General features: G+C 43.7%; 1 protein-coding gene across 1 annotated transcript in view; it reads left to right on the top strand.

The window, feature by feature from the left end:
- Nucleotides 1-7,082: 7,082 nt before the first annotated feature.
- PDCD11 (programmed cell death 11) overlaps nt 7,083-12,441 on the top strand; it is a 38,999-nt gene continuing 33,640 nt past the window's right edge. The window contains exons 1-7 of the mRNA XM_032952174.2: nt 7,083-7,384; nt 8,333-8,448; nt 9,044-9,199; nt 9,949-10,116; nt 10,568-10,729; nt 11,501-11,624; nt 12,184-12,365. Of these exons, the coding sequence (XP_032808065.2) occupies nt 8,350-8,448; nt 9,044-9,199; nt 9,949-10,116; nt 10,568-10,729; nt 11,501-11,624; nt 12,184-12,365 (891 nt within the window). The 5' untranslated portion in view covers nt 7,083-7,384; nt 8,333-8,349. The remainder of the gene's footprint in view (nt 7,385-8,332; nt 8,449-9,043; nt 9,200-9,948; nt 10,117-10,567; nt 10,730-11,500; nt 11,625-12,183; nt 12,366-12,441) is intronic.

Genomic DNA, 12,441 nt, shown 5'->3' with positions numbered 1-12,441 from the left:
CATTCAGTAAATCACCCGTCTGCTCACCCCATGAATATTATATTCACTCAGGAAAGACTAGATTATTTACCGAATTTTTTTTTCAGATTTGGAATGCTTGGTTGCATGCTCGAGATCCATAGTGTTCCGAGATAATCCACGCATTCGCTGTGACAACTCCACACGCGCATCGTCTGTCATGAGCCTACTTGCTGTACTGCCTCCTAAAGGCAACTCTTTGCTTTGCACGTGTCTACTTCGTGGCATCATCTCTGCGTGTAACACCAACCCTACCTCCAAAGAGCTGGATCACAGGCTTGCGCTAGAATTCATAGACGCGGGAGCATAGAAGTATAGTACAACAATTGCTTTGCTGCCCTGCCCTCTATTGCCAATGTAGCCCCATAGACACCTAAAATATTTTCTATGCAGGATGGTCGCCGACCCAAGCATAATTAACCAGGCTCAAAGCCCGCTTAGCTTCTGAGATATAACATTGCGGGCAATGGCAGAGCCAGGATTTTCAGGTAGGGGGCAACCCCTCCAGCAATGAGGCTCAAAAGAAAGCCGTCCCTTGGTGTGGACCAATCAGTTTCAAGGACAATGCATATATTATCATAGTATGTTTTTTGTTTGCATTTTGACTGCAGGTATTGTGGTTAATGCAGACATGAATCCTTGTAAAAAAGGTTTCAGTTTTGTTGCCAGAAAAAAGGGGAACAACCCTATTATTATATTATAGGAGTTGTTCGAACCGTGTGTGATCGGCATCCCACTCGCTGAAGGTGAATGCCTTCTTTGAAGTCGTGTATTCTATACGCAACTGCGCACAATTCTGAGTCACTTATAACTGCTTTGCCGTTACTTATTGCCAATTATGGACTCAGACTATTGTCATATCATCTCATTGAGTCCCTGGCACGTAATAATATGCTACACAGTGGCAGTGGGGGTCGCAAAATGCCGATTTATTACGAATAAAACCCAATGATCCGATCGAAATTAGGGATTTCGATCGGATCATTGGGAGGGGCACGTGCCACCCCACCACCACTGGCTCCGCCAGTGATTGCGGGTGATTTGGTCATACAGCTGATTACTTAAAAACGATGGAAAAATCTGTCTTGTATCTCACCCGTGAGGCTGGTAGCTTCTCGTGCCTTATGTACAGATCAAAGTTTATCACCAGTCCCATCCGCAGCTTATATAAAATAGAAATGTAAAATATATAACCGTAGCTGAGCACAGGCCCAAAGGCCAAATATGTCCAAGAGGCCAGCAACAAAAAGCAACGTTGAAAGTGTAAAGAGGCAAGAGTCAATAATTTATTTAATGGAGCAAGGTTATTGGAACTTCCCGGGAAAAGAGACGACAAATGGAGAGATTTCCAACTTTGAGCAGTGCGAGGCTAGAAGCAGGAGGAGTATTGTTTTGACCTGCAGTACGTTGGGTGAAGACAATATGGATGAGACAAAATAGCCGTCCGGTAGGCTGAGTTTTAACACAGGTGGAGTATTCAAGGAGTGAATTTCACGGGATCAATAACCGTGTTGGTGGTGGCGATAGAGGAGTGATAAGGGGGGCGGCTAACCGCTGGTGAGGAAATCAGTGAGAGCTGGGACATCAATCATCCTGACTGCTTTATGTTGAATTCCATCAAGTGCACATCGGTAGGAACTGGGTGTTCCACCCCATAAATAACAACAAAATTCCATCTTAGGCTGAATTCGTGTGTTGTATGACAATGTGAAATCCGTTGATGCGCTCGTGCTAGGTTTATTCCTGCATCACATGACCGTGAGATGTGGCTGCGACTTGGGAAGGCCTTTATCCATTAGTAGATTGACCATGGCCGACGATGATGATGATGATTGTACAATTAATTGTACCAATGGCACGTTTTAAAAGTCTATCACGGCACGTGAGCCCTTTACAGCTTGACGAACACACAACTGTGATATGTCCCGTTCTGTAAGTTTCAATTTCGTCCAGACAAACTTAGCTTTTGTATATTTTTTTGTGCTTGGTCTTTATGGTAGCAGAGCTGATATGAGGGCAGTGTGAACCTGGTTCTTGTCATTCACACGCCGGGCAAGCTAGGCTGAGTGCATTTGCTAACAATAGGCTGCGCCCCATCATCAATCAGTCTAAGCCCCCGGACCGGATAAAGGAGAATATATATATGCATTTGGTCACACGATGCAACGGGGGTGTACAGTAGATGATTAAGATGAATGCACGCAGCCACATGTAATACCGTGAAATGTAATACTGTATTATAATCAACGCTGGCTTGCAACATGAGTTGTATTTTATTACAATGTTCCGCTTCTTTGTTTTCCCTCCGTTTGACATTCTGCTGTTGGATGAAGGCCCTCCCACGTCGCGTTAGTCGTGGAGCTAACTTGACCATACTTCACCACCGTGACCAGAGTGCGTTTAGGTGCGGGGAAGCAGCAGGACCACACAACCTAGTGTCCGTATTCTCAGGTCATCTTCCGTGCAATTCATAGCCAAGCTTCGACCTGCTTAGCTTCCGATATCTGACCATGCTGGGTGGATTCAAGGCGTTGTTGTCACACATTGTGCACAGTGTCATGTATCCTATTTGTGATACATAACAAATATTGTGGATAATTGTATTGATCCAAAAGCGTGTTGCAGAACCAAGCCAAACTCGAGCCAAATTTGCCTCTTGGCAATGTGTGATTTAGTGATGCTGCTGTACATATTGACCTCTTCAAGGGACTGCACAGCAAGAATTTAAGTTCAATTATCCCTCCAAGGTCTCTCTTTTAATATCCACAATACGATATTGGTGTGTAACCCTTTCACGTACACACAATGTAATTGACCTTATGCTACATAGTATTCGTAGTTGAGCTATATTGTTCATGCTCAGTTTATACAAACGCATGCCTGCCTATACCTGGTGTTGAATGGGGACCATTTGGTTATTTAGTTGGTTATTACCATCTCACAAGCTGGACCTGGATAGCGCTTTCATTTATTGGACTATACGTGCAGTAGTAGGACATTTGCGAATCAAGCAAGCCACTTAAAGCTTTCGTGACTGCAGGAATTTATATTCTTTGGGTCTTTCGGTAAAGTCACGTAGATAGGTTCAAAGAAAATAAAATAACAAAAAACTACGACGTTTCAATCGCAACACAAGCTTGTGTTGCAATCGAAACATCGTAGTTTTTTAATTTTCTATGAACCTATCTACGTGTCTTTACCGAAAGACCCAAAGAACAAACCACCATTCTAGATTTGAAGTTTTCGTGACTGCAAGGATTCATACTCTTTGGTTTTTTCGGTAAAGTCACGTAGGTAAAATGAAATAAAACAACTAAATTAAATCACGACGTTTCGGAGGCAACACAAGCTTCCGTCTTCAGGTGGAATAGTCACAGCAGAATATCTGTGTCATATCTGCATAGTTACACAGATATTCTGCTGTGACTATTCCACCTGAAGACGGAAGCTTGTGTTGCCTCCGAAACGTCGTGATTTTATTTAGTTGTTTCCTTTTATTTTATTTTACCTACGTGACTTTACCGAAAAAATACAAAGAGTATGAGTAACAAATCACCACTGTTATCCGACGTGGTCGCACATGATGTGTCGTATCAAGCCCTCAATTGTGAAGCAGACAGTCGGTGAGCAACGTCACACAAGGTGACTGAAGCCTCTCCTCATCTGGCTGCAACACAACAAGCCACGGTGATGGAGTAGACCGAATTTAATAAGCAATTTCCGCACAAATAAATGAATGTTAGGATGCATTTCCAAATGATACACTTAAGTGTTAAATCTTTACGAACGTTCGAAAGGTTATTTTTCAGATGGTTTATTTATATGTGGAATTTAAAATTACATGAGAACCTCATGGGTGAAAGTTCTCTCTTGCGAGGTAGTTTGTTGTCCTTCCTCCGCACCTCCGGTTATCACGTTTGGCTATCGCGCGGTGCGAAAGAAGTTCAACATACATACAGTCCTGCCCTTTTGTGAATCCACTGTTGGCTGAGGTCTTCCCCCATGGCACAACAATCAGTACACATGTTGTAAAAAGAATGCATGGCCGTTCATTAACATGATTTGTGCAATGCAGTGTTTAAACATTTTCAATAAATAATACAAGTTTTTTTCTAATCCAAAAAACCTGTATTATGGATGATATTGGTCGCGAAAGCCTACGTTTTCAACTGATTTTCAATCGGTTGTACGGGCAAGGCTTGTTTAGTTGTACTCATGCCGAGGCTCTTTGCGAATAAAATAAAGAGGACCTTTTGTTACGAAAAGCCAAAGGTATTCTGAATTGAGATTTTGCATGCATATAGGTATTGGACATGTGAAATCCAACACGAACAACGTGGTATTTTATTTTTCATAAAAACGTAATTTGCAAACATGCTGGACACACTTTTAGATTTTTGTGTTTTTTACATTTTTCACGTGTATGCACGTACCATTATACAATATCCGAGTGCACATTGACACATTCAATGTCTAATTTGTAATGATTTGATGTAACCGATGACACACGCTGCACATGTACCACGTGGAATTATTGTAATCGCAAACAATTATTTTGTTTTAAAAAAATGAACGTATCTCATATTCAGACCTCCCTGCGACGTGGGGAATTGTTTAACCATACTTCACCATACCTGTCAGTGCGGATCGGTGAAGGCTACTACCACTCTCCACTACTGATAGCTGTGGTCGGGAATCCAAAATTAGTTCTCCGGGTTCATGGCGTGGCTGCGTACGGTGTGAAAGAGGTTCGACATATAAACGGAGTGCATTCACCACTTTGATACGCTGTATTTACTACGGAAATATATTCATTCGTTCATTCACTTACCACACGGACCATTCGTTCAGTACCCACTTGGAGAAATGTCCTATGTGAATACACAATTTACTCTTTAATTCACTCACCACGCGTGGAGTTAATGCATTCGTGTAGCACGTAGATTCGTCCATTCACTCATCAAGCAAACTAATTTATTCAGTTGCAAAGTGGACCATCAAGTCATTAATTCTTCATACGGGTCATAAATTCTGTCATTCCCTCACCACGTGAAAAATCAATCACTCCGTGGGTCTATTAATGAATGCACTCCATGGGGCCATACAATAATTCATCCACTCCCCACGTGGCTCATTATTGTCCATAAGAGATTTTTTAATTCGATCACGTAAATATATAAATGTGTCGTTAAACCCGCCACCACCCGCCACCGCCAATTAGTAAGGTTTGTCACGTAAACAGAACGTGCCAATTTGTTATTAGTTCAGCACACCGGTGTTTTGGAGAGTAAACGCACATTTACAATTCTTGAGTACGACATTTCGCCAGTAATTACAACTAACATCATTAGGCGGCAGACAGATATGCCGAGAAATCCTCCTGTTTCGTTCTTTCTCCACAAATCTGGCAGTCGCCCGACGAGGCATAGCCGCTCTCCCCGCAGATGTGTGCTGTCGTTCGCGGGGGGCACCGTGGTTGTGTTGCGACTGAAAAACAATTTTTTTCTTCATGTTCGGTTGGGTCGGTGTTCGGCGTGTTCCTCGGGAATGGAGGGGTCGCTCTACCTGTCCACCGGTTGCGGCTGCTGTATTGGCAGCCGGACACCTGGTTTTTTTAACGGAGTGTGTGGGGGGGGGGGGTGATGTAGTGACACAGCGCCGACTGCTGTCCAGCAGCGGCAACTGCGATGGACAGTAAGCGCACACGCCGCTGAGCATGTCCACGGCTGTGTGTGTGCCGGCAGGGCGGAGGAAACCGGGGCAAGGGTCACGGAAGACCTCGTGGGGAGGCCCCTGGAACCCTCCGGGTGGGTTCGAGAAGGGAGGCGCGGCCAGGCCGCGCCGAGGGGACTAAAAGCAGCGGAGAGCGAGAGCTCCGGGCTGCCGGTTCTGGGGTTGGACTCATCTCGTCGTTGCTGCCGGTCTTCGCAAGATCATTTCAGTTTCAATTTCATTTATTAGGTATAACCCTGTGAGCCATGCGGCTCTTGACTCGGGTGCAACCGCATCAAAACAAAAACATGAACAAGAAACATCTTAAAGTGGCGACACTCAACAGAAAAATCCAGGGAAAAAACCCGCAAAGTCTTACAGAAAAAACACCGCATTTCAACGCTGTGTGCAAAAATCCCAGTGGGATGCAAGTCAAACAATAACAACCATAAGACAATTTAGATTAAAGTTATCAGGCTAACGCTGTACTACAACAAACAAACGTGGCTAAACCAAAACGTTTTCAAAATCACCAAAATAAAGCTATAAAAACAATGTGAACCAGTGATCATAGGAACTGTGATTTCGCAGCCGGACAACCATTGGCTGGTTCGGTCGACGCCGCAGGAGCAACGCGGTCACGGTTGTGTCTAGGCCGGGGCTGTACGTCAACGTGGTCGAGGGAGAGGAGGCGATCCTGGGTGTGAACGGCCGGAAAGGTGTCACAAATAAAAGGGGCCGTTCATAAATGACGTCAGGCACCTAGATGGGGGGGGGAGGGAGGGGTTTGAGAAATGTGACGTCACATCAAAATGCGCAACTTTAAAATAAATATAGACAACACGTTCTACTTAATGAAATAGACTTTTTAATAAATGTTTTCTCCTGCAACATCAGAGTGCAGCGCCACATTAAATACGCACTACAATGACAATAGTTTAAAGCGATTTGAAGCATGTTTTATTTGGGGGAGGGGGGCAGAGCTTTGTGACGTCATATTTGAGGGGGGGTCTGACTTTTTGTGACGCCGTGTGACGAAGGGAGGGGGGGGTTAAAAAATCGTCCCAAATCGCGTGACGTCATTTATGGACGGCCCCAAAGCAGGCGCTTCCTGCAACTACCACTAGTTACGAATTGGCGACGTTTTGTTTTGGTGACTAAAAAAACCTTACTAATGGGCAGTGTCGGGTGGTGGCGGGTTTAACGACGCGTTTATATTTACTCGATCTAACTTAAAAAAAACCTATTAAAAACTATATTATGGATGGATAAGAGAGGTCGCGAAAGCCTCCTGATTCTTAAACTGGCTCATTATTCATTCATTTAAAATCGCCAAGCGGACGTTTTCCAGCCATGGTCTCGCGAGAGCGCGCGAGAGAGCGAGATCTCGCGAGACCTCGCGAGACGAGATTTGCTCCGTCGCTCACGCACATGTTTTCTAAACCTCGTGGTGGCAAGATCGGGTTTGCCGCTTAAATTACGTCGATTAAAGAATATTTATCGTCAAATAAGGTGATCGGGATACATTTGCGACTCCGTGTTGTACGACTTTAATAATATTGCACGTTCAGCGTTCGGCCACCGGCGATTTCAACTGAACTCCCACTAGGCCGCGGTGATTCATCGGTCTCGCCTGGATTCTCTGCTGGTTGAGGTGAGGGGTGGTCGGTAGAGGCATCCAGCCCAAGTCGGTGGGTGTTGAGCGGAGGTTCCTTTCAAACTCTGTCCTCTCTCGGCTTTATCGGAGTAATCGGTGCCTTTAAAGATCGCGTGTTGTTGACGTTAAGCTCATTCCACTATGTTACATTTTACTTTTTAAAGTAATTTCAACGTTCCGTTATAATCACCCACATGACCAGCGTGGCGAAGTATGGTCAAATCACTCACGGCACGAGGAGGCCCTCATTCAGCATTTACATAATCATGGCTCGGTATTTTTTTTAATTTAGGTCTTTTTTTTCTTACGTAAAAAATGTATCGGATAACGTGGGGGTGGGGGGGGCGGAACCAATACAAAAAGTTAACCAGTACAGTATAAAGTTTAGAAACAAACGTCTGAATCATAGCGTATGGTTTTCAGGATTCTTTGTTCGTATACAGTAATCTGCACTCTTTTCCAGCTATTGTCGGTGTTGGGGGTTTCTTCAGTAGTTCTGTACTTAATGTGCCACGTTGGTCAGGGCGGTTTGGTTGGTGAAAGGGGGGAGATGGGACCCGGGGGCTGGTTCAGAAAATAATATAATCAACACTAAAAACTATTGAAAGTCGCGTCGTGTATTTGTATCCATTCGGATCACAAAATGTGTGTACATGTTTTCTGTACGTACTTTTGTAACAAACCAAAAAAGAAAGTGTTGCCACACACCTGCATTATGTGATTACCAGAGCCGTTAATTACATACACGAGACGCCTCCATCTGCTGGACTGCGAGGTGGCAAGGAGATGACAGTACGACAAGTGAGCCATCATCATGTGCAAACGTTGTCGGTGGATACGTTGGCGGCACAACTTTGAATGAATATCTGCCGGGACGCGGGTGTGAGTGCTTGTGAATGCGTTTGTTTACGCAGTACGGTGTGGCGGGATTTTCTCTTTGCTCAGCCGCAAGTTGCAAAGCCATGGAGGAAGATTTTCCCCGAGGAGGTGTCCAGCCAAAGGAACGAGTGGCCGCACGTGCCATCGAAAAGTCTGCTGCTCACAGCGACAACCTCTTCGGCGTAAGTCGCCCCTGCCACAAGCGGCAAACCTGCTCGTCGTCTGTACCATGTGTGTCAACGGAGGTTCCTGTAATGGGATGTATGCATTGGCTAACGTCTGCAGATTGCTCTTTTGTAAAGAAAAGCGCGTGAAATGTTAATATCATGATGCATGCATGGTGTCATGCTTGCAAAAAATACTGTTGTGGAAAATATGCCTTTGTGTTGCAGTGCATGTATGTTGGAACTTTTTTTGCACCGTACGCAGCAAACCGTGCTAATCGGAGGTGCAGTGGAAGGACAACAAACTAAACACCAAAAACAGTGAGGCTAGTGAAGCCAACCATCATCCTGCTCACAGAAGAGAATACAATTAGAAACGATATGGACAAGACTGTAAAAACGAGGCAAATTAATCGTGTCTTGAATGGATTTGCAACACGGAATCCGAACAATGTATGGACTCACTAGCAGAATGAGTCATTACATGTCCAGTAAATATATAGACCGTGATAAAACACAAATGATCACAGAAGTACAATACGCTAATTGAAATCATACTCTTGTTGGAACGTTGTGTTTCTTTTTTTGCCACTAACCGAAATGTTTATTGCAGCAACAAGAGTTGGAAATTGAGGGCAAAAAGCGGCGAGCCAAGGATGTTGAGGGAGAAAAAGTCAAGAAACTGAAGTTTGAACAAGAGGCCATCAGCACTAAGCATGCAGTATTAAAGCCCAACAAAGTCCAGTTCATCGACATTCTTAAATTGAAGGTAAAACCGTTGCATGATCCACATTACTTCTGCTAATCTGTGGGAAAGATGATAGGCCCTTTGTGCTGCATTTCCACTTATCCTGTTGTAAATGTACAGTGAAATCTTATTGTAATGTTCTTACTCGGTGATTTTTTTTCTATACCGAACAATCCATAAAAAAACATCTGATTGATATTGCAGTCGGTTTTTCTGTCATTAACGTTTTCGCATCTAACGTTGAGTTGGGCAGGATCCCTGAAAATGTTATATTGAGGTCTCACGGTACCTTCCCGACATGCCTTTCAGCAGAATGGCTACGTTGCCAAAGATTGTGTTAACCGTGGTGTAAATACACTACCTCTGTCCCCATCTCACTCTTTTCTCCATTCACTCTGCTTTAGCAACCATGGCTTCCTATCAAAGCCCACAGTCACCATTTTTTTTCCATTGGAAGGTTGCGCATTCTCTTATGCAGCCCCCCATGGGCTGCTATTGCCTTCCCTCATATATATCTGTGCTGTCAACTCCCTGCTCCTTTTCAAGTCCAAACATTTTTTTTGCTTTGTCAATTGTCCTCTCTCTTTAAAATAAATGCGCCCACTGTTCTGATACAGCGTTTTGAGATGCAGTTGCTTTTTGTAGCTTGGTAAATACAAAGATCGCAATTTACAGCATCACTTCAGTTGAAACATTGTCATGTTGCCTCGCCTTGTTAAGTATGCTCCTCCCATTTGAATTCTCTATTTGTATTTGCTATTGTCCCACAGATGGTCAACCCAGACATGCTTGTCCTGGGCTGCGTCAAGGTCTCTCTGGACCATGAGCTGGAGGTGGGGTTGCCAGGTTGCCTCACTGGCAATGTCCAGATTGTGCACGTGTGCGATGCCTACACTAAGAGCTTGGGTGACAACCTGGATTCAAACCTGGAGTCGGAGGTGATGAATGTCTTTTTTGATGAAGTACATTCACTGTATTTTGTTTTTTTCTCTCATGAGGTGTGGTATTTTAAAATATATTCACGAATATTTTTTTAAATATTTTTCGGAAGACAGTCCTGGATTATAGTTTGATGTAGATATTGTTGGAATTGTTTGTAGAACTGTTAATATGTATAGGTTGTTGGAGTCGGAAGGAGTGCTTTGGAAATAATACGCTGCATTTAACAGCGTAGTGGTTTGTTTTGAAACGGTAGCTTCTGCAATTATTGTATTGAATCACCAATTTGTTTTCTTGTTTTGTGGAAAATTAATGTGACTCAACTGATTATCTCCACAAGCGTTGTTATATTTTAACCTTCAGCAGAAACTTATAAAATTGCTGGCACAGACAATACATTTGGCATATAAGTTGTGTTTAATTTTCCGGTTTTCTGCGATCTGTTAACAGACGGTCACTCCTCTGAGTGAGCTGTACCCACCAGGGACCCTGGTTCCTTGCCGAGTCATGGAGGTTGTGCAGGGCAAAGGCAACTGGTGCAGGATTAATCTCTCAGTCAACCCTCGTGATGTCAACAAGGATCTCAGTGCCTCCTCTCTCAGACCAGGCATGGTATGTCAGCAGTTGCGGGCTCGTGCCAATCTTGGCAGGAATCACTTTTGTGCTGTCCCATGTCACGTGAAAAAATGTCCAATTCAGAGTTATCATGGAGCAGTAGATCGCCTCGAGTTAGAGAGTGGCCTGGAGAAGGCATCACAACTATTTTTGAGATCCTTTCAGGTGTCCTCTTGTCCAAACTTGGCATGCTATACCTTACAAAAGTGTGCTTCTATAGAAATATTCGGTACATTAGTCAACCTGATTGAACATTATTGTAGCTGGAATCTGCCAAATTAAGTGAAAACACAAATTGCCTATGATGGGTTTTTTTGTACAGTCCTTGGTGACCATGCCGAGGCTTGATTTGCAATTCTGGTTTAATAACAGGCAATTAAAACATAGGTTCAAACTTAAGATATTGGCAGTGCCTGATCAGTGGTCTCATCTCTGAAACTCTGGGTCACTTTAAGCAGTAATGCTTGTTTAACCAGCACTAGCTTGCTTAATTTGAAAATGTATACTCTTCAGAGCTGACCACAATGCATTCATTCCTTAAGGAAGTGCTGGTGAATTTTGCATAATGCACGAAGGCCAAGTAACCTTTTACACATTTTGCGTGTTCAATTTTGATTGAAAGCTTTCGTGACTGCAGGAATTCATATTCTTGGTTCTGTCGGTATTATTTGATTGTTTCCCTTCTACGTGACTTTACCGAAAGAACCAAGAATATTTTGCGTGTTGTTTGAACCTCATCAGCAGCTTATGCTTATCTTGCTGTTGCAGCTACTCCATGGCTGTGTGGCCAGCGTAGAGGATCATGGGTACATGGTGGACATTGGCGTGTATGGCACCCAGGCTTTTCTCAGCAAGGCTAAGGCTCAAGCATTGGTGAACTCGAAGAAAGCGGGTAAGTTTTACGCATGAAAGCGATTCTTCAAAATAATGTATTCTGGTTTCACTTTTTTTCTGTTCCAGCACCATTCATGTACATTTTTCACCGACACAGGTTTGAATTACAATTTCTTAACTTGGTCTTCTGTGAAAGTATTGTTAGACCCATTTAAGACACGTGAGCTTGAAAGCACGCATCCTTTGTTCTTGCAGTGCCATTGGCTTTTTCTCTATAGAGCCCTTCAATTTAAAATCATATGGAGTTTTATAACCTATGGTGTGGTCTTTAAAGTATATAGCCAACCTGATTTAATGTCTCTAGTGAGATATCTTTGTCATGTAGCCAATGAATTAATGAACAGTCATTGCCAAAAAAAGAGATATTCAATAATGCTTTTCGAGCCTTTGTAAATTCCCTGGAGGCAACAACAGTAGCTTATGATGAACTGAAGCCATTATGCTTCGTGTATGCATGTGTGTTTGTTTCAGTGTAATGAGCCTTGCCTTTGGTTGTATAATGCAGGGGTTTATTTTATTCCTAGTTTGATGTCTCGTTGCCATCTCCATGTGACCAGGTCAAAACCTGTCGGTGGGCCAGCCGGTGTGGTGCATCGTTGAGACTGTTCGGAGCCAAGGCCATTCGGTTCAGCTCTCGGCCAACCCTACTAAACTGAGTGCGGCCATCGCCAACGAGAAGCATGGCTGGACACTCGACAACCTCCTGCCTGGCGTGATTCTGTCGGGCACCGTTGAAAGGGTACGATAGCTTATAATGTTATGGCGCAATGTCGAGGGGGATTACGCAGTGGTTGACACACTCCACTATTGCACAC

Source organism: Petromyzon marinus, chromosome 11 (genome assembly GCF_048934315.1).
Source record: "Petromyzon marinus isolate PM22_M1 ecotype Great Lakes invasive population chromosome 11, UKy_Petmar_22M1.pri1.0, whole genome shotgun sequence".
NCBI classification, from domain to species: domain Eukaryota; kingdom Metazoa; phylum Chordata; class Hyperoartia; order Petromyzontiformes; family Petromyzontidae; genus Petromyzon; species Petromyzon marinus.
The sequence above is the reverse complement of the archived record's forward strand: the minus strand, read 5'-3'. Positions and strand labels throughout refer to the sequence as shown.